The 22858-nt window shown below is 41.0% G+C and overlaps 1 protein-coding gene across 1 annotated transcript; it reads right to left on the bottom strand.

Annotated features, from left to right (window-relative positions):
* Nucleotides 1-7912: 7912 nt before the first annotated feature.
* lonrf4 (LON peptidase N-terminal domain and ring finger 4) lies at nucleotides 7913-22168 on the bottom strand. The gene is made up of 12 exons (XM_084353946.1): nucleotides 21346-22168; nucleotides 19091-19209; nucleotides 18285-18407; nucleotides 17619-17807; nucleotides 17416-17542; nucleotides 17189-17264; nucleotides 16835-16949; nucleotides 14710-14831; nucleotides 14401-14559; nucleotides 12343-12505; nucleotides 12070-12219; nucleotides 7913-11506 (listed from the first exon to the last, which is right to left on the bottom strand). The coding sequence occupies exons 1-12, from the start codon at nucleotides 21641-21643 to the stop codon at nucleotides 11357-11359; spliced, it is 1791 nt and encodes a 596-aa protein (XP_084210072.1). The 5' UTR covers nucleotides 21644-22168; the 3' UTR covers nucleotides 7913-11356.
* Nucleotides 22169-22858: the final 690 nt, after the last annotated feature.

Here is a 22858-nt window from a genome sequence, read left to right as displayed (position 1 = left end):
TGCTCCTTCTCTCTCTCTTTTTCCTTGTCTCTGTTTCTTTATATCAGAGTATTTATGATGTGTCCCTCGGTGCTAACAGAGGCAGGTGGCCAATATGTTTACCTTGACTCTCAGAGGCACTGTCACACGAGAGCGTACTCACGGGTTTATCATCGTGTTGACACTCGAGGGGATTATACAAAGACAGAAACAAGCAAGGTTTATCAGCTTCAAACCCACGGGAGAACACAGCACACATAATGACACACACACACACACACACACACACTGAGAAAAACTCCAATCCTCCAAAGAAGGAAAACACACACACACACACGCTCAGATTTGGCGACTTGAGCTCTTTCCCACTATCTCCCCTCTCTCGCTTCAATTCACCACGCTTATATCAGCGGGAATTAGCCCTCTGCGCGTTGTCTTGCAGGCTGTAAGGTAAACAAAACGCTTTTCACTTCAAAGACAAAGTTTCTCAATTTCATAATTGATAATCCCGCTCTTGACACTGAGCTTTGCCAGGCTGGATTTGTGTTTCTCCGGCAACAGAGCCGCATTCATTCCCGCGATGCTCTCCGTGGCCCTCTCGCTGTTCTACATCGCAGCGAGAGCAAGGGGAGTCTATTTTAGTCGAGACCCCGGTGAGTCCCGCCATAATTATGAAGGATAATTATTAAAGACACACACTCATTTGTATTAATGTGCTTTCCAGGACTGAAGCGCTCGTCTTAATTCCAGTTCTCTCCGTTGCACTCTTCACCTTGACCCTTACCGAACATAAATTCCAACTTTAATCCCAAACCTGAAACTCTAAACTAGCCGAAATATCCTCTCTGCAGAGGATTTTCTTCAGCTTTCCATCCCTGTGAGGAAACGTGGTCCTCTTAAACAGCAGAAATACAAGAGCACACACACACATATACAAACACACACACACACACACACACACAGAGCCACAGCCGGTTCCCCCTTTGCGATAACTCCTACAAAACGCCTGTCATCCTTACTCAGTCATACACAAGCAGGGAGTCAGCGCAAGCCGATGGATCAATTTAGTACAGAAAAGCTGTGGCATTCTTCAAATGTAATGGGCTTTGATGTAGACGCTGAGCTGCATTACAGAACCCCGCTGAAGCCAGTGAAACCTCTTTTCATCTGCCTGCTTCCTATGCAGAGGAGGACGCTGGCAGGAAACGTGCCTCACTTCTGCTACGCTCCTTTTTTTCTTCTTCTTCTCCTTCTTCTTCTTCTTCTTCTTCTTCTCGTGCATAGAGGAGTGCGGCTCGTGGCACGCACACACCTACACTCACACATCCTCTTCTACTTTTGCTAATTTGTGTTCTTTTGAGCTGCATGGGAAATGACTACTTCCTCCCAGCTTGTTTCAGATGATTGGTTCACCCCGCCACCCGGAGTCTCACTTTTGACCCCATTTGTGACGCTGACATGCTCATTTGTAGCCTTTATGAGATGGAGAAGCCACACTCTTATGAGATTTCTCCTTGTTTATAAAGTATGATTCCATCTGTGCGACACTCTGCCATCTTTCCACAGCTACAGACTGTCCCCTGGTGGAAAGTTGGTTCACGACATGTGTTTGTGATGCGTTGTCTTCCTGTTTTCGACACTCTGTGGCAGTGGGTCTTGAAGTAGGGTCCTTGAGGAGGTTCCAGAGGGTCCCTAGCACTGAAAGGGAAGTAATTTATTTTCATTATAATGCCATCCAGAAGTATCACAATGACACAGTGTGTGAGGAATGGAGCCATGGGTTTCAACATTTCCAGTGATACAATATATAAAAGCAAAATTCTTCTCCGGTAAGGCCGAAGATATACTCGCTTTAGACAACAGGTGGGGGCACACTGGGCCATGGGCCATTTGTTCACATTTTTAAAAGCCTTAACAACATCAATGCCAGTAATGTCAAAATGTCATCGCCCGGAAGACATTTTTTTTGCAGGAACTACCACAGAAGCATTTTTTAGTGCTTCGACAGGTGTTTAAATGTCAGCATGATAATGTCACAACGGTGCAAAATGCAGTCATTAAAACTAAACAGGTGCACAGCAGAAACGAAGGGAGAGTTGGAGTTAGCGAAGATGGGTGAAGTCTGAGCATAACAGAACTAGGAAGGTAGAAGTTAACAGGGGCCATGGGCGCCCCATTTCATGCTAATGGCATGCATTCATGCTCCTGGAGTCACCTATTGTGGCGGGATCTACCACAGAAGCAGTTTTGAGTATTTTGCAAGGTGTTATTATGTCTGTGGACAGAGTTTGTCAACTGCAAGATGCAGTCATGACTTTACAGTTGTGTAGTTGGGATAAAAGCTATAAAATGTATGTGTTGCTGAAAATGCAGCGCGATACAAACTGGTGTTCTTGCAGCCCAGTGTGTGTTAGTGAGCTCTATGCTCTAACCTCTCGGCCACTGAGACAGACAGCAACATGTAAATGTATGTCAGACACTGTAAAAGTTAAATAAAAGTCATAATGTATGAACAATGGCCTGTGAATGAGACTCAACAATCAACTTTCATACACATTGCACCTTTAAATCTCAACAACTCAGCGTCAGAAAGGTGATATTCATTTCACAGATGTTACCTATGACAGAGCATAACAAATGTTATGATTTAAAATAAGGTAACTCTGATATCATTAGCCAGGCCATTTCTCTGTGGCTGCACAGTCGAAGCTCTTATCTAATCTAAATATATTATCCACTTGGACATTCACTGGGAATACCCATTTTCTCCAGGGCCAAAGCTGCCATTGAGGCCACTGAGGTCATGTCCTCAGTATTTTTTTCTGGGTCTTTGATATCTTAATACGTGTATATATATATTTGTTAAGACTTTATAATATCTATCATTAAAAGAAATAATTATATATTGTCAGTGGTTGTGTGTGTGGGTGTGGTCGCTCTCTTCTGTGTCCTCCAGGTGCTGCCCTCCCCCGCTGGAGCAGGGTAACTGGAGACAGCCATGCACAATCACCTGCTGGCTGTCTCCAGTTACTAATCAGGGAAAAGATTTAAGTTGGGCCGGCGTTGTGGCTGGTGCCAGTGGGTCATCCAGCAGCATCCATGCTGTGTGTGGTTTTTCTGAAGCGAGAGCAGACTGGGTCGTTTTCTGTGTTTTTCTGTTGGTAGAAACCTGTCGTGTAGTGCCACCGTCTTCCCAGTTTTTTTTAAAGGGAAGTTAGTTTTCAGTTTGCATTATCACTTTGTGTATTTGTAGAGGAAATCTTTGTTTGTGGTAATAAAACCTTAAGCTTGATTTGGGAGTTGTTTTATTTTGTAATGCGTTACTCCCCACAGTGCCTAGACCTCCCAGGGGACGTAACATATATAATTAGAAACGGCAAATTGAGTTATTTCACTGTTAACAAGCAATGAAATGCTTTATGAACAACTTATTAGAAATTGTTTATGGAAAGTTGCATTTGATATTCATAATAGGTGTATATATATGTGTATATATATGTGTGTGTGTGTGTGTGTGTATATATATATATATATATATATATATATATATATATATATATATATATATACACTATGGAAGCCCTAAAGGGCCATGCATTCATACATTTTATTTCCTCCATTTTCCCGTGATAACGAGTCAATTTCATTTGTTTTCTTGAGTTATTATCTCGAAATAACAACTGCCGTTTTCCCGAGATAACGGGATCATTTTCTCGAGATAACGAAACTTTGTTTTCCCCGAGATAACGATATAATTAATTCGAGATCTCAAGATAATGACTGTGATACTTTCCTCTCCTTCTTGGAGCTGCTGATGTCTTCCTCCAGTGTTGACAACGAGAAGTCAGTGTCCGCCATGTTGAAAACGTCGTTTTTGTGTTTGCAGTCGATATAGTTGACTCATTTGAAGAAAATGTGGGTGTCCTGCTCTTTCTTCAGCTTCTCTGTCTGTAGCTGACTTTAAAAAAAAGATTTGTCATGTGTGGATTAGTACGGAAGCCCCAAAGGGCCATGCATTCATACATTTTATTTCCTCCGTTTTCCCGTGATAACGAGTTAATTTCATTTGTTTTCTCGAGATCTCGATTTATTATCTCGAAATAACAACTGCCATTTTCCCGAGATAAGGGATCATTTTCTCGAGATCTCGAGATAACGAAACTTTGTTTTCCCGAGATAATGATATAATTAATTCGAGATCTTGAGATAATGACTGTGATATGATAGGCCTGAGATTATGGAGACGCCCGGGACCTCGTAGCTGGTCAGCTATATAGCTAATGACGACATCATAGTGTAGTATATTAAATCATTGCAGGAAATATCATGCAATGTCAGAGGAGCAGGAGCATATCGATCACCGCGTCACATATCTTTTCAATCAAGGCCTGACACAGGCTGAAATAGCATTATGCCTTGCTATTACAGATAATATACACATTAGTGTGCATAATCTAAAAAGGCTTCAGCTATATCGGCGGCACAACCTAAGTGAGCCTGATGTCGTCGTTAACTACATAGCTGACCAGCTACGAGGTCCCAGGCGTCTCCATAATCTCAGGCCTATCATATCACAGTCATTATCTTGAGATCTCGAATTAATTATATCGTTATCTCAGGAAAACAACGTTTCGTTATCTCTAGATCTCGCTAAAATTATCTGTTATCTCGGGAAAACGGCAGTTGTTATTTCGAGATAATAACTCGAGATCTCAAGAAAACAAATGAAATTAACTCGTTATCTCGAGTTATCATCTCGAAATAACAACTGCCGTTTCCCCGAGATAACGGATAATTTTGCGAGATCTCGAGATAATGAAACGTTGTTTTCCTGAGATAACGATATAATTAATTCGAGATCTCGAGATTATGACTGTGATATGATAGATCTCAAATTAATTATATCATTATCTCGGGAAAACAAAGCTTTGTTATCTCGAGATCTCGCGAAAATTATCCGTTATCTCGGAAAAAACAGCAGTTGTTATTTCGAGATAATAACTCGAGATCTCGAGAAAACAAATGAAATTAACTCGTTATCACAGGAAAAACGGAGGAAATAAAATGTATGAATGCATGGCCCTTTAGGGCTTCCGTAATATACCATTCTTGTGTCTGTTTTTATATTGTGTGTTTTGTGATTTAATGTGAATTGATGCTGCGACAGTGAAATTTCCCTTTGGATTAATAAAGTTATCTATCTATCTATTTTAATAAGTTCCTTTTAGCATATAAAGAAGTTTAAATACATCTGTTAATTTTAAGTCAAAATTGGCCATATTTGTCGCTTATCTTCATCTTCTGTTGGAATTTGAGTCCAGCTTTCATCTATGTGCCGGCACTCATATTATTTCCTAAGCGATTATTGGTCCTTTCAAAATGCAGAGAAATGCACAGATTTATGCCATAGTCTTCAAAATGTTCTGGATGTACGGGTGGGGGTATGAGAGAGGACCTCAGTATTTCTAAAATCCTGGCTATGACCCTGTTCATGACCTACAGTAAGCAGTTCTTGTTGTTCTTTGGTCTCTATGTAAAAGCCATCAAGGTCTTCCCTTCCCTTCTTATTTATTTATTTACCAGGGAAAGTGCCGTAATCAGTCCCATGCCGAGCTGATATGCAAATTATCATGCTCTTTGACTGGTATAGTTCCCCCCTTACCTTTGTTTGTGTGCATTGATATTAGATTGAGTAAAGCATGTTGTTAGATGTAAATTATGGTATCGTCCTCCTTTAAAAGGGGCTAAACACATTGTGTCGTGCTCATGTCAGCTCATGTTCAGTCTGTAGTAGATTAATTGTTACTAATTAAGGGCTGCATGGTCGGTGCTTAGCTGTGGTGCCTGTTAAAAGCCACCAGGTGACACTGCCTACTCCTCAGCTTGATTCAGTATTAGAGTACTGTGGTGATCTGTGTGTATGTTGTATTGAAAGAAAGGTTTTAGAGTATGTAGCTGTCAGGTTCAGTGTACATATTTATGTATATTGACTTCACTTTGGGTATATTATTATTATAAGTTCTACGTAATCATATCATATATATCATATCGTATATCATTTGATTAAAGTATTTCTATCATGTTAAGTTAATAAGCAAATAAATCAACAACTTTGTCTGCTCAGATTAAGTTGATGCATTTTTTTAAGTGTTGTATACAAGAGTAATTCACATGTAATGTATTACTTTGATGGACAATACTTGATAAATGGCTTTAAAGTACATCTAAAGCTCATGTTAGCTTCAGCAAACTACTATTCCACGTATCAAGAGCTCTGTATCTGTTCCTTTATAGGCCTGTGAAAAAGCGGCGTAGTGTACCTGTGAATGCTCTTTTTTGTTATTACTGTGTCCAGTTTGCTGATTTAATATACTTTTTTGCAGAAAAAACACATCAGACACATAATTTTTCCAAGCCAACTATTTGTATATGTCTCAACTATAGCCTTAGTGAAGTTTTTAATGTTGAATTTCTGATGAGAAAAAAATAAGGCTATAGCTTTTGAAATGTTTTCTCTAATGTAACGTATAGTAAGGTGTCCATGTTATTTTGTCCACCTCAGATGCCCTCCAAATAACCAATTGTTCTTATACTGATCTCATTTAGGGCTCAAACTAATCCTGTTGAGGATCTGGTTTTCTCACACAGCGAATTCATTCAAAAAGCTTGAGAAGCATTTCTCCATAGCGTATTAACTGAAGGCTCTTCAAAAAGATTTATAAGGCTAGATTATATGATAACCTATACTGTATATGAAGGACATAATACATTTCTAAAGTGCAGAGTGAGAAACTGCATAAATGTAGGATTACTGTGTTAGGCTTTCTTTCCAAAATGGTGTTGCAGCACAAACTGGGATGAGTAGATTGCATGTGATGATTTTAAAACTTTTATCTGCAGATTTTTTCATTTATTTTTATTTGTATTTTTTTTTTTTTTTTTTTACAATTTTCAAAGAACAAACATAGGTTTGGAGACTTCATACTTCATCTTTGGTTATCAGAGTTTAAAAGTTATTCACTGAATACATTTTAATGTATTAAATACATTCAGATTGTTTAAATGTTTTATTTAATAAAACTGTTAGAAAGGCCTGGACTGTAATGGGATTGTGATAACAGGAAGTTCAGAGTTTATTGTTGTAAAGTTGTTCTAACTGTATATTAGTTGTATTACCTGATTCCCACAGCTCTATGTGTATTTAGTACAAGGCCAATGCGCCACCTACTGGTCGACTGATTTAACACCCCTTGAAGACAACAGAGAAACTGAGGCTCAGCAGCTGAGGTGTGACTGGAGTTTTAGGAAGCTGATCCAGGTGGTGTTCAAGACCATATACATATATATATATATATATATATATATATATATATATATATATATACCATCTATCTATCTAGCATTTAAATAGTTAAAGTTTATAAATAAAGTTTAAATACGTTTGTTAATTTAAGTCAATATTGGCCATATTTGTCACTTATCTTCTTCTTCCGTCGGAATTTGAGTTCAACTTTCATCTGTGTGCTGTCACTAATACTATTTCTTAAGCGATTATTGATCCTGTGAAAATGTGGAGAAAAGCACAAGTCTTTAAAATGTTCTCAGTATTTCTAAAATCCTGGCTACAGCCCCCATTGTCTCTCTCCTAATTTTAATCTCTGAACCTCAAGAGCAAACCCAAGGCTTCTTTCACTCTGCTGCAGCTGCATCACTTCACACTTCTCCCAGTAATTATAACTGCTTTCATGCCAAAGTGTCTTGCTATCAGTATGTGAGGCACGTTTCCCTCTCATAACCCCTCTTCCCTACCAATTCCTGTCATGCTGTGAATTGCAACAGATCCCGTCACTTCCATTTGGCTTGTAATGTCACTTTAATGACCAAAAAATTGGTGGCATAACATTCAAATCACTCAGACACAGAACCAGCTGCATTAAATAAAGATAATGCAGACTTTGCCTTGGGAAGCTTTATTTATAATAACATTTAAAAAGTCATCCAGGGGGCAAGCAAATAAACAATAATCAGATCAAGATAATTTACTGCTCTCGGCTTGGAGGCGGAGGAATGAATACAAATGAGTCAGATAGAAATTGCTTAAGTTTCAGTGTCGCTTTAAATGTATCGAGGTATGTGAGCACAGGGTGTGAAGAATAACAACGCTATGTGTCGCTCATACAGCCCACAGACCGTTGACCGTCAGACCACATCAGCCAACGTTTCCTGCAAGCTGCAGCACATAGCAAGAACATGCCACCGTGCTGCCTTTCACAGCCTTTCCCAAGTACACAAGTGTAAGACTCATTCTCACGGGGGATCACTGCCAAAGATGGGTCATTCATTATGCTCATGTTCTGAGTTAGAAATGATGTGGATTCAGTGCTAATTGTTTTAACTGTGTTAATAGCCCAATTATAATGCAACTAATGGACATATGCTGGTTTAAGCAGGGGCAAGAGCTGCACTCTAAATTGGGTGAATCATGACTGTGCTACTATGCATTAGCAGTACCAAAGTTGAACCGGTTAAAAGATCATACGCTTGTGGTTTGATCTAAAATATGGGAGTGCAATCATTTGTTTCTTTAAACATATTTAGCATTTAATCATGAAGCAAATCACACACTGGTGCAGAGACTAAGTTCTGTTTTATACAGTGAATCAGTATGAAACCATTGGCATTGATCAACATGATGTTCAATGAAAGGCGGCGTCTTTAAAGGAGACATATTATGCTAATTTTCAGGTTCATAATTTTAGTTTGATTTACTAGTAGAATAAGTTTACATACTTCAGTGCTCAAAAAACACATCAGTTTCCTCATACTGTCCAGTGCTGCAGCTCTGTATTCCTCCTCTGTTTTAGCTCCTGTCTCTTTAAGGCCTGCCTCCTGAATACCCAGGCTGCTCTGATTGGTCAGCTCACACATGCCCGAGCCAGTGCTGCTAACAACAACAGAGCAGCTATGCTAAATCAATTCTTACATGTAGAACTAGTCACTAGGCCTTTATTATGCAAATGTATGACATGGTGACGTAGCGTGATGTCACAAAGTCACAGAACTAAAAGGAAACAATACTGACGAGGCGTTTCAGGAGCAGTGTTTTGTGTGGGAGAGAGGAGCTTCTGTTGGTGCGCACTTTGACCTTTTAAACTTTGGAGATTGTTTACATGCGCAAGAACATATAACAAACTACAGAAAAGGAAAAAACTGAAAAGGCATAATAGGTCTCCTTTAAGTAATAAAGTGAAAAACAGAAATAACCATGACTCAAGAAAGAATGAGAAACATCTCTGAGGATCAGAAAACAAAACCTGAAAAAGTGATTTAACTGTGCAAAAACATGAGGTCTTCTCTGACAAGAAGTAGGACGGGAGTGAAATCCACCTCGGTGAGCATAGACTATATGTCTTCCACTAAAGCTTATGAGGCAGGTCGTTAAAAAGTCCCATAAGAATCTCAATCCCTTTTGTTATGAGTGAGCTTTAATCGGAGTCCGGTAGCAAGAAACTGACCACTTTTAGTGAAATAGCTTTGGAGACATGCTGTGATAACTGGTACATTCAAACTCAATCCCAGATGGCCTCAGAAAACTTCACAATATTAACTGAGGTCTCAAGTAAAGGGTTAGTTCCCAGGTCTGAGTTCAGTGCCTGTTTATCAGGTAATCAATGCTGCCCCTGTATCCATCAGATCATCCATTGGTTTGTCCTTTAGCGGGACTTTTTTGTGCATATAAAGAGCTATATCTACAATATCACACTAGCAGGTTCAAACTGTATCTAGAAGTGTGTTTGCCAGGCCACTTCTCACTAAAGTTATATGTTGGCCATGAAGGGATGGTAGTTCACCATGCGTCATACAAAAGGCGTGAGGGTACTTCAGAGTCCACGATGCCAACAAACATAAACACAGTGACTATTTCCATAAAACACAGAACATAGAAAGATCTATGGCACATTTATCAAAGTAGAAAAACAAAAAAGCTCTTTTGTTTCACCCAGTCGAGCCCGTATTCGTTAGTAAATTAACTATACATTGCAGTTTTAACATTCCATGGAATGTAGCACTATATCAATAAAAATCAAAACACACACAATCCATCCTCTATGTAGTGTAGAGACTAAGACTTCTGTTGGTGGGCTGACCCAGGCACTCGAAGGCACCGACAACTAGTGGTAGAGACAGATGTAGGGGCCAGATGTAGGTGATAAGGCCTACACAGAGGCACCGCAGGAGGACTTAGCCCTAGTCAGACCCTAGATTAATTGTTTTACAGCATATCCCTGCTATGGAGATGTTAAATACTGGCGCCTGGGACTGATGCTTCACTGCACCTCGAGGGAGCGGACATGACCACACCAAAACAATCAGCTAATGACGAAAATGACTCCGTATTTACAGCTGGCACACATACATACAGTGCTGCATCCATGATTGTACATAATCACACAGATTCATAGTGTTATGTAAAGCTGGCCCACTTCCATCTCTCATTCAGTGGCAGAGTCTCCTCACTGTCAAAACTTCACAGAAAACCTTGTTTCTATCAGCTGATAGCAAACATGGACAGCTTTCATTCATTACAAAAAGAATCCTCCAGCTGCTGCCATTCCATGTGACACTATAAATTATTATTGCAATCATTAGCAACACTCAACAGGGATGTTGTTTAGATTATTCAATAGTATAAAATGAGCCATAGTTAACGGCTGCTAAGGCCAAAAGATGCAACAGAAATGCAAGCATTGCAAGTAGTGCCCTTCAGCTATTTCCAAATGATTACTTGTGACACACAAACTTTCTCTTATGTGCATAGTCCTGAAAACTCCAAATGTAGCTGTGTCAATGCAAACAGTCTGTTTGAACAGGCTTCTCATGAAAGTACAGTGAACTGTGCTAGTTTGGCTGCTGCTGCTGCTGCATGTTCTTCATGCTTTTAATAATTGGAGAAAAACAGTGACACCTAGTGTCTATTTTCAGCAATGCTATAAGGAGAAGAAGTTTAACCACAAATAAAAATTCACCACTTTCAATGGACCTAAATAAGAAGCATCTTTGGTCAGCCCTGTAGCTCTTGCTGCTGCAGAAAGTACAAAGAAACTACTCTGAAATTCCCGGGAAGAAAATGATGCGAGAGCGATAATGAAAACCCAAACAGCAAAAACTCTGTACATCTGCACTGTGTTTAGTCATAAAATCACTATCTTTCTGCTGTTGACCGGATGATTTGGCCTTGAGCTGTGACTTTTAAGACAGTCCCTTCGTGATTCACAGTCCAGAGCCAGACCTCTGTGGTGTGAGTCTTTATTTTCACTCCTTTCACAATATTTGACTCTGAGCTGATTGTGGCCACAATACCACTGTGACATGGGGTCTAACTCTGAGAGAAGTACTCCAGGACGAGGCGGAGGTGTCCCAAGCGGTCTTTGAGTGAGGCCAGGGACAGGACAGTGGTCTGATAGGCGGGGTCCAGCTGGAGGACAGAGAGCAGCCACCAGCACCAGGCTGGACCGTTGGAGGAGGCCTAGAGGACATATACGAAGGATTAGAAACAAATACCCTTGTTTTCACTTGGCAAAATTTACTGCTTGCATTTTTCAAGCATTCTGTAATGATTTGGATTTCAACATTGTGTCTTTAACACCTTCCAACTCAGCAATGTTTTTCTTTATCCCTGTGAATAAAATGTCTGTTTTATTGTTGTTAATGTTACCAATGTGCAGTAATAGAGCTGTCAGTCTAGTTAGATTGGAAAAATCTGCACTGCATTAGCATAAAACAACAACAGAATTTAAAAACAAAGCAGACATTGTCTTCACTGTGAATAATTACTTGTCAAAAGCTAGTCTGAAATCTCAGCAAGGTCATTTTCATTCCAAGCTGATATTGATAGATGAATGGTGCATGCATAAAACATATATTTTTAAAAAGTAAAAAAACAATGGTAGGCTTTGGTTGGAATGCAAGGAATGTTTAGCATACATGATTTGTAGGAAGAAGTGGACAACTTAAATCGTTACTGTCTTGGACTGTAATGTGTTGTTATGAAGTGTAAGAACTAGAAAACATCTCTGCCGAGACCCCAACCTGAATGTTTTCCTCCTTATCTGGCATGGTGCCGTACTGTCTGTTGATCTGCTCGCGAATGCGGCTGCCCAGACGCTGGTACCAGTCCTGAGCCTGCTGGTACACGCTGTCATGGAGATGCTGCAAAAGCTCCAGCTCAGTACCATCAACCTGGGAATGAGAGAAGAAGACAAGCAAAATGTCATGAGAGGAAGAGAATGAGGAGGTCCACTGATCAAGTTGTTGTACTATTTTCAGTGTGTATCTATAGTTTGTGATTTCTGTGACCCTGACCTTGAGGTCCTCCAGGTACTCAATGTCAGCGGTGTGGTATCCATCTCTCTGACCTCTCTTCAGCACCCTGAATCTGCTGCCACCCACTGTGTCCACATAGGACCGCCCATCAGGCAGCAGCTCCAGAGTGAGGATTTCCAACATGCAGCCATAGTCTGCAAACCTAAGGGACATGAGGCAAAACCATGAGGGACTTAAATTAACACAACTTAATTTATCACTTAATGCAATTTTTGTGACATTGTTCACTATAAACCTCGCTTTCAGTATGCTATTCAGGCTGCCACTGGGCTTGAGTTTTGCTGGAAAAACAAAGGTAACATGAAGCATGTCTGCCATTGTGTAACCAAAACAGGAAGAGGCATTGTTTTCCCTGGTCGCTATCCCCAGGTAACGCGGGAACAATTGTGGAAACTCTACACTGCAAAAGAAAATGAACCCTGAACCCCGCTGATGGAGGAGGCAAAGAAAGTGAAGGGGGAGATGAAAACCGAGGTAAAACAAGAGTGAATGGACGGGCATTTAATCGATGGAGAGCACCGGTGTCCTGTCAAAGTCTGTTCCCATGTTGATATGTGTTTCCTCTTACCAGCAGGTCTCAAAATGGTTCAAAAACCAGCTTTCCTTCCACTAGATCACAAGTAACAAAACCGGCCTACTTATGAATGCAACCCGGTTAAGGTTACGGTCCTAAATTAGGATTCTTACAGTTGTTTTTTGGACAGGCTACTTTGGACAGTAGCCAGGCTGCTAGTGGTAGCCATGTAGCTAACGCTGTCTCTGCGACAGTGGCGCCAACAGTAATACCACAGGGAAACGTTAAAGGGTTGTCTGTTTTCACTTTCAGGTTAGTATATTAATATGACAATTACATGGCTGCTACACTGATGTACATTCGCAATTAAAAGAGCATAAGGAACAGGAACACCGGAAAGTCAGAGGACTTCAGGCCTGATTTCCATTGTGCTCCTTGTTGTAGCTGGAATGCCGTGGAGAGGTGCACATGCACATGTGCATTAGCATTAGCAGTACATTAAAGCACACTTCACATTGGACATCAGCAGGCATTGTTCTGACAACAGGCTGAAGTACACACTTCAAATTATACAAAAATATGGTCCATTAAATGAGCTACATAAAACTCTGCCTACACACTTACAAGGGTACATTATCTACAAGCCTGTGTTTCAGTTTTGCCCTAAACATGGCTGGGTTTGTATCATGATTAATGCTCTTAGGAACATTATTCCAATCCTGGGCACTGGAGTATCTGACTACTCATTCTTACCAGAATTCGATTTGCTACAATGGACCTGATGTTGTGCCTGTGAGCCTCTCTGACCTTCAGGATGAAGCTAATAATAAGTCATAAGGGGCTATACCATTTACAAGTTGTGTGAACAAGGCAGAGTTTTAACTGTGTCACAGGAGCCAGCTCCATGAACTGGTTCCACACTATGTGCTCTCATGGACTGAGACCTCAGACAACTCTGATCAGTTTATTTTGGAAAGTTAAAGGGGGATCGGCTGCATTTTTCTAAATAAAGCAGTCTTTAGACAGAAGATGTATGAACTTGCAAAAACATTAACATAATTTGCTTATTTTAATATTATTTTGGATAACTGGATATACATCATTAATGATGGAGGGGAATTAAATACTATGACAACATTCAGTGGGACAAAGAACACAAATCTGGTGGGGGATGAAAATGCACAGCAGATCTCGCACCAGATTTGTGAACATGCTGCTATTTCCCACCCACTCAGGGTCACACATGACCGTTCTAAACTTTGCCCACTGTGCTGCCTGCTTGTGCTGCATCACCAGCGAACCCATCAGGCTCCACTGAGCCTGCTGTGAGCTTCACAGTGAGAGAAATGTCAAACATAGTCTCTCTATTCCCAGGCAGTCTGGTCAAAATAACTGTAAACACCTGTGTAAAAGGCCTGAACCTCACTTGGCTATATTTTTGTACCACTTAACTAAGCACAGCAGTATGCTAATTTCAAATAAACTTGCTTTGGATAAATGACAGAAGAATGTCAATTGCTTACCCCTTCCCATGCTCATAGCTGCACATGCCAAACTTCTTGGTGCCTGTTTCCATGCAGCGACGCATCATTAGCCGATATCGAGGCTCGAATATGTGCAGAGGGCAGGGCACTCCAGGGTACGCCACCGTGCAAACGAAAATAGGGATGTCCTTAGTAAGACTACAAGAGAAGAGACAGAGGAGAAGACAAAACAAGGAGAAAAGGAGAAAAAGATTAAAAGAAGAAAAAAAAAGATGGAGAATTGTGAGAATAAGGTGCGATGCTGACACACTGAATCACAAGTGTAGATTGTGTGAATTAGGTGCATACTTGGACAGCTCAGCCATCTCGGCCTCATGGACCTGCTTCCTCTCAGCCAACTGTGATGGAAAAAGTCGGGTCATAATGTCCTGAAGCAGAACTGTGGGGTTGTACTTCCTGTTTTTAAAGTACTGGGAAGGGAAAATTTAAAACAGTCAGTTAGAATAAAAACATTCTGATTCTTAGAAGCAGTTATCCACCACACCATTACTTTATGTTACACTAAAACAGTTCATTGTATTTCAACGTGAGCATTCAATCACTGTTACACGATAAGAGACGAAAGGCGTAAATTATTTCTTCAACACATAACTTGGACATGTTTATCTAAGCCTCTGAGTAAAATGTACTGGATGTAATCAAGCTTGCAACGTTACGTAAAGTTGTGTAATGAAGCAGGTTCGTCTTGCCAGTCTCTTCATGCCACACAAAGCACTCACTGTTACAGTGCTTGAAACGCGCTCCTGTGTTGGATGTAATCTGTATGAACATTACACAACAATATGTGTTACGGTGACCATAATGTCACTTAATGTTAAAGTTACTGACTTCACCAGGACATTTTTAAGTCAGCTGAAGAGACAGTTTAACAGGTAATGTTACGTTGCAAGCTTGACTGCATCCTGTGTGTTTTAATTCCTTGATAAAAAGAATTTGTCCAAGATGTACGTTTATATTTCAGAATTAATTTATGCTTTTTCCATCGCATTGTGTACTGCTATAAAACAGTGTTGTTAATGTTTGCTGGGAAGTGGTTGAACGCTAACAATAGCTGTTGTCTTACTGTAGCTAATGGGCTTCTGTGTTCCAAACATTTCCAAAATCCCAGTTTACCATTGTAAAGTTGAAAAGGTTCACATTAATTGAAAAAACACAGATGTAATTACTTCCAAAAAATAACATCATGTGTTTATCTAACTAAATATTCTGCTTCAATCCATATTTAATGCTGTTTAGCCTTTTAAACATCAAAAACATTTTTACTACATTAAAAAAAACAACCTGTTTGCCCTTCAGCTTGCCACACACAAAGGGAGGTATGCACCTGTGTTAAAGGTAGAAAGATAGTTGATTACTGAGTTTCATTCCCAGGTTGTCAAATACCAATGCTGGCTCGGAGCGAGCCATCAACCCAAAGTGACGGTAGCCTATTTGAGGACCTGGGAATAAGACTCAACAATCATCACTTTTCAAAATCATGCTCTACTTTAAAAGGTGTTTGAAAAGCCTCTGCAAAATGAACTCTTGTTTAGCTTCTTTTTACATCGCCTCTTTTCTCTCCCGCGGACGTGGTCACTTTGCACAAGCTGTTGTTTCAGAGGATGATAAAAGGCGTTTTTCTGGAGCTTTTGCATCTTTGTGTTTACTGAATAAATAAGTGAGACCGTTAACTTCTCTGTGGTAGTTCCCTCCAGCCGGCTCGACTCCTTCATATTCTCCCGCTGCACACTAGAGGCTACAGTGACTCACTATCGCCCTCAGGCCAGGAGGTATTATTACAAGAAGGGACAGCCTGAGAGGCTAGAGGGGCTACAGTGACTCACTATTGCCCCTCAGGCCGGGGGACTTATTACAAAAGAACGGCCCTGTCCCTGGCTGCTTAGCAGTGGAGATATCTGCAATACAATACATTGGCACTCCTTCACACTCTGTTGATAGGAAGAGTTCATTCCAGATCTTACAAAATGCACCTTTAATGAGGAGGTCTAGCAACAATCTAGATTGCGTTCAAATAGACAAACCAAAATAACAAAAAAAAGCTATTTCAGCTCTAATGCTACTATAGTAAATTACTTACATTGTAATAAAGACACAAAAAAAAAACATTTTATGTACCTGCTGGAAGCTCAGTGCTCAGTTTTATCCAATGACTCAATTTATTCAAATTGAGGATTTTGTTCGAGGACTTTTTATCATTTTTAGTATAATGATGATAAATGTGATGAAGTCCTAATGTTACAAAGCTAAAGCAGAGGAGCATTGGGCCTCAAGCTGCCTGAGCTAAATGTGGTGTAATTACAAAGAAAATTTGGCAGCTTTTTAAGTGGAGACTTTTTTGTGCTAAAAACAGGATCTAGCACCTTTTTTCCATTAGGTCTAAAATAGCTGTATGACAGTGTCTGTAGGTGGTTACCTCTTGTAGTGGCTGCTTGCAGAGTGGACAGCGAAGGTTGTGGTCCAGACTCCTCTCTATGCAGTTTTTACAGAAGGTATGACCACAGGGGGTAGTGACTGGCTCAAAAAACAACCTTCGAAGGACAGAGAAAAAGGCATTAGCTTTATTTAAACCCACCTAGCTGAGGGAGGATATCCATGCTATTTGCTGTGTGTCTGGTGAGTGTTTGTGTATGGGCTTTATGTGTGCTAAACATTAACCAGAGACGGAGAGGAGAGCGAGAATAGAAACAGCCTGTTATACGACTCTGCAGCAGACATGGTACAAGTAGCAATGCATTATTGATTAGAGCAAGTACTCTGGCACACTGACCTAATGCAGAGAGGGCACTCAAAGTCTGAGACAGTGAGAACACCTAGAGTCTTCTCTCTGCAGTGACTATTTTCACCTGAGAAAGGAGACAAACACAGTCACCTTTAAGCTGAAGACGAAGAAGTTGCGATTATTATGCAATTTCAAAACCATCTGGTGGGTGTCATGGTAAAGCTGTTTTTAGTGACAAATATGATTCATGATGAGGAGGTTGAAGATGTGCATACCTCTGCCATGCCCATCATCCTTCCTCATCATCATCTCCTCATCCTCCTCAGCAGCAGGAAGGAAGGAAACAGCTTGGCAGAGGCTGAGGCAGCACTCAGTGCCCAGGTCGTGCTTCACCTTGGAGCCCTAAAGACAGCTTCACCCGTCAGGATTTACATTCAACGAACATTAAAGAACAAATAAGAACAGTAAACTTTCTTACCTGGTGTGCCTCTCTCCTCCCTTTCCCCTCTTTCTCCCCCCCATGTGGATGTTTGAGGCCCTCAGTGTGAGTTGGCCCCTGGGAGCCACTGAGGCTGGTAATGGGGCAGGGCTCTTTCAGGTACTCGGACACCACTTGCAAGATGCAGGACACATCCTCCGGCACAGCCACGCCCTCTGCCTCCAGGATCTGCCATTTGAATGCAAGGTATGATATAAATGAGTCTCATGAAGGTCTTAAGTTAAATGTGTTTGTTCTCACCGGTGCTGTGAACTGAAATCTCACGAAATTAGTGATAAAAAGCTGCTACGGAAATGGAAAAGATGAAGTTAAATATGGCTGTAAACTTTGGATAAGTTTTGTAAACAAAGTTTAAAAGTGAGGATACTGCATTGTTTGATTTACTTTTAAAGGGGCAAGGAATTTATCCTCAAAGAGCCAAAACCCCACACGAACTCTTACTGTGACCAATAATGAAATATCACACAATTATGATACTGTTCAGATGGCGTCATCACACAATCATCCTTTATGCAAGCTAACAAATGCAATCGAATCATTTTCTACAAAGCTGTTTTTTATATTACATAATACATCTTCAAATTCCAATCTGTGTAGCTTTTCATGAAATTATCCTCTGAATCTCAGTCAATAAGATAAGCAAACCTTCTTGATCTGGGTCTTTGCAGGAACAAAGTCAGCTTGTAGATTTAGGCAACGGTGGAACTGGATGAGGGCTTCTGTCTGCTGACCCATTTCCAGCAGTACATTCCCTTTACGAAAGAAGCCCTGCAAAAGAGCAGAGGAGTCAGCACATCACTGCCTGTGGGAGTGAAAGACAAGGCTGCAGCGTCTCACTGCAGAGAATATAAATCTACTCAGTGTCATCAATAAGTTTATCTGAATTGTCTTGTAGTAACACTTCTTTCCTAATTTTGCACTGACTGTCATTTGCTACATGAATTGCTGGCAGCGAATCGCTGCAATAGTGGCATTGTGTGTGTGATATAACAATTGTCTAAGTGATATAACACATCTCTAAAAATACAATGGAACAATATAAATGATTGTATACCTGGAGGATTTCTGCTGCCACCCACTGGCACAAAATGGTTAAATGACATTGTGACATAAGTGGCTGTTTGCATAACTTTATGAATGACATAACATCAATAGAGCAGAGACAGAGGAGGTCAGCGCTGGTAAAATATAAAAAGATAAATAAATAAAAAAAACAGCACCTTCTCTTTGTGGTTACGTATGTGCCACTGCATGCATGTTACAAAACCAACCAGAGTGCATGTTAGGTTGAATCTTGTACAAAGGAGAACTGAAGTACAATGGGAGCTCTAAATTTGGTATTGTTGACGGATGACTACAACAGATTTGTTCATGCTGTGCAGAAAAAGACACAGTAAAAGCATGACATGATGTGTTTTGCCAACACTATCAACACCACACACGTCTCTCACCTCAGTCCAGTTTGGACGAAGGCAGCAGAGGTAGTCAAGGTCTGTCAGAGCGTCAGAGAAATGCATCATTCCCCAGTTAGCTTCAGCTCTGTACATCTTCAAACTCAGATCTTCTGGGACTGTGGACGGAAAACAAAAACAAAAAACAGAAGAGAGAGTAAGAAAAAAGAAAAAGAGGAGGGTTTTTTTTTTACACATACATATACTCAGCAGTCCCCTCCAATTCAATCAAGCCTAATCCAATATCAAATTAAGCATATTTGATTCTGATACATACAGATTTTGATTTGGATACACATCAAATTGTACTCACACATAGATACCAGCCACCTAAATTAACTTGAATTTTTGTCATCAAGATCCATGCATTACTTAAGAAATGAATGGAAATGCAAAAAACAAAAATAACGCTGTATCTCGCAAGATTAAAGAAAGTGAGGAAAAATTCCGGGATCCGTCCCTTCATTTGGATTCACACCAAAAGTTATGGGGTCTCTTCTGGGCTGAGACCAATCCTCCACCCAAGTTTCATGGAAATCTGTTCAGTAGTTTTTGTGTAATCCTGCCGACAAACCAACCAAGAACGAGACACGGTAAACCTAACCTCCTTGGTGGAGAAAATAACCAAGATTCTTCAAAAACCATGTCCAAACTACGCTCTCTCTTAATGTTGCAGACCGATGATGTGTCAAGACAAAGAAATACCTCAATCCACACCATGCTTCACCACTGGTGAACCAAGGCTCATAGAGACTGTATTACCTAGAGCTGTTGCTCCAGTCATGTTCATTGATGCTTCCGATTTGTTTTATTATCAATTTATCTGCAGATTATTTTTCACAATTAATCATTTAGTCTATGAAATGTAAATAAAATGTGAAAAATGCTCATCGTAATTTTCCAGAGTCCAAAGTAACGTCCTAAAATTGCATCTTTTGTCTATCCAACAGTCCAAAACCCAAAGACTCTTCATTTATGATCATTAATAATAAAAACCCTCACATTTAAGAAGCAATGTGGTTTTTTTCTTGATAATGACTCAAAACGATTAATCGATTATCAAAAGTTTGCAAACCTTTTTCTTTATGTTGACTAATTGATTAATCATTGCAGCTCTACTGTAAAGGCCTTGATTACAGACGGTGTGCTGGACATTGACAACATTACGTAATAACAAGAACAAAAGCTGCCAAGACACAACCACAAATCTCCAAAGACCAAAGAAACCTGACGAACACAAATCCCAACAAGTCATCATTACACAAGAACCGGGAGGGTGGAGAGGGCATTATTTAATTGGATTGCCAGGGATGGCAAACATGTAGGTAATTCAACATCATGCTGATTCACTTCAGCACAAATACTCCTACGAACCATCGGACGCCTACTGATCATATCAACTCATCTAGGGCACAAGTTGTCCCTTTTACTTCCTCGCTGCTGCTGCTGAACGCAGAAAATAAGGTCAACTGCACACACAGGCAAGTGCAGAGGATCAGGAGCTGTACCGATAAGATGGTGGATCTGATTGCAAAGGTGTTTTCTAGGAACCGAAGGCATAAGCTGTGAAAATATTACACCACATCCTCTTAACTATCCCCTGCCTTCCCATCCATGATTAGACAGCAGGAATACACAGAAAGCTTTCTGCGAAAACAGAAATGGCCTCATCCTGTGCCATTTTCTTTTCCAAACGACAGCTGTTATAGCTGGTGCTACTGCTTTGTAAACTGTGTGTTCATGACATAGACGGAGGGGAATTTTGTTAAAGCAGATGAACTTTTTCTATTGCATAACAAATGTTGGAGTGTTTGAGCTGTTTTTCCTAAAATGATCAATATGCACACACAGGACAACAAGACACTCGCCAAACAGGCTGGACGAAGGAGCATCTGGAGACTGTTTACTGACCCCGTTATACATTCAGGTCATGAACCGCCTCAGAACGTGGATGTCATGTTTGCTATGGTGTGTGCTTAAGACCCCAAATCCCCCTCTCCCTTCCGCCATCACTCCTCCTGTACTGCCATGCACCTTCAGACTGTGTCCTGGAGAGCAGGATAGGATGCACCACTACTGGGCACCTGCCAAAAACTGCAGGCAGTGCGTAAAAACGAACAAGTGTGACTCCAAACTGTCTCCTTACCAAAGTGTGATCTTAAGTAACTGTTTTCTTATCATACAAGCACAGGGCAACCAAACTTCTGTGTCTGTGTGTGCAGCGATGGTGGGGGTGGTGGTGGTGAGCCCCTTACCTAAGTCTAGCCCCTCGTTGGCGATGCGTAAAGCTTCCGTGAACTCCTCGGCCTTGAGCTTCTCCAGTATATGGCACTTCATCTTCGCCTCGTCCGGGCAGCACTTCTCCACGACGCTGATGAGCAGGACGTTGTTCTTCATGCACTTCACCTCCCTTTGTTTTAACCTCTCGCGGCACGACGGGCACTTGGACGGGAGGTAGCTCCCCACGCACCTCCGGCAGAACGTGTGGCCGCACGACATGGTCACCGGCTCGCACATCAGGAAGAGACAGAGCGGACACTCCAGCAGGTCCATGGTGGATGAGTTATGTCACCAGAGCAATGAGGAGAACTGTTTTTTTACGGAGTAGCTCTTCTGTGTAATAGTACTGCATGGACCATTTAAATAACACACTGACAGCTAGCCATACAGTACCCCCCACCCTCCTCCTCCCCCTCTATATCACAGCTACTCGAACCCGACCCGGTCCTGTTTAGCTAAACGCCTGCTAACAATTTAGCACTCAAGCGCTCTGCTCACAGACGACCATTTTGTATAAACTGTACACGCTGACATTATCAATTTTAAGCCCTAACTTAGTCTTTGGTTTGGGACACATTACGTCTTCCCTTCTGGCTGAATGAAGAAAAACTCAGCTTCCACTTCAACGCGACGCTCGCCCCGCCGCTCCGCACGCCACGAACCGCAACGCGAACCCCCCGCAGAATATTCACACATTAATACGATGCGTTTAAAGCGGTCCGTGTCCGTCTGTGACCCCCGTAACGACGTCTCCTCTCAGTCACAAAGCTGGGTTACTGTGTAACACCATTACATTACATAAATAAAGACCACGTGACGCGGCAGCGTGCCTTCCGATTGGATGAAAGGGTGGCTTTCCGCCCTGTTGTGAAACCCAAGGATGCTGAGTTTCATAACATAATTCCTGCGACAGAAGTTCATTCCCCCCCCTATTGCGGTTTAATTTAAACACCGGGTGTGAAATGAGTTGATAGTCTCGCATGTCTGGTTAAAAATAGACTCATAATAATTAATCTTAAGAGCACGGGCTGTAGATCACCTCGTCACAGTGTAGGGAATCCCAGCAGAGAATAGTAACAGCAGCCAGGGGGGCGGGGTGAAGGATCATGACATAAACCCGGATATGTTCATCTCCACCTTTTGCTTATATATATCATAAAATCTGGGCCACGTTTTGTAACACTAAACGAAAAAAGAAGCTAAAAAGTGTCGGTGGATGATGCAAACTGCACTTTAAGTCGCTGTTAATGTTTTCTGATGTGGCATAACAATGCTGCTGCTGCAGAGGTCAGTAAGGCAACACAACCACTACACATCTGTTACACAAGTCAGTGCATGTCAAGAGCAACCTGTCTCACAAAGCCACTCTTAACTAGAAAACCTCTGTAACATTGAGGTCTAAACTATTATTTGTATCAAAGGGGCTTTATATAACAATCTGTAGCAATTTACGTGTATTAATCACTTTATTATTGATCATATGTGAGC

The sequence above is a fragment of the Pagrus pagrus genome (genome assembly GCF_965226575.1).
Source record: "Pagrus pagrus genome assembly, chromosome: 5".
Lineage (NCBI taxonomy): Eukaryota > Metazoa > Chordata > Actinopteri > Spariformes > Sparidae > Pagrus > Pagrus pagrus.
Note: the sequence above shows the minus strand (reverse complement) of the source record. Positions and strands in the feature narration are given on the sequence as shown.

Bases quoted from the DNA above. Each gene is read 5' to 3' on its own strand.
- lonrf4 (XM_084353946.1), bottom strand. From the start codon at position 21,643: ATGGACCTGCTGGAGTGTCCGCTCTGTCTCTTCCTGATGTGCGAGCCG. The intron at 18,408-19,090 runs GTGAGAGACGTG...GCTCTTTTGCAG, and splicing joins TTCGTCCAAACTGGACTGAG to GGCTTCTTTCGTAAAGGGAA. The intron at 12,506-14,400 runs GTAAGCAATTGA...CATGTCCCTTAG, and splicing joins AGCTATGAGCATGGGAAGGG to GTTTGCAGACTATGGCTGCA.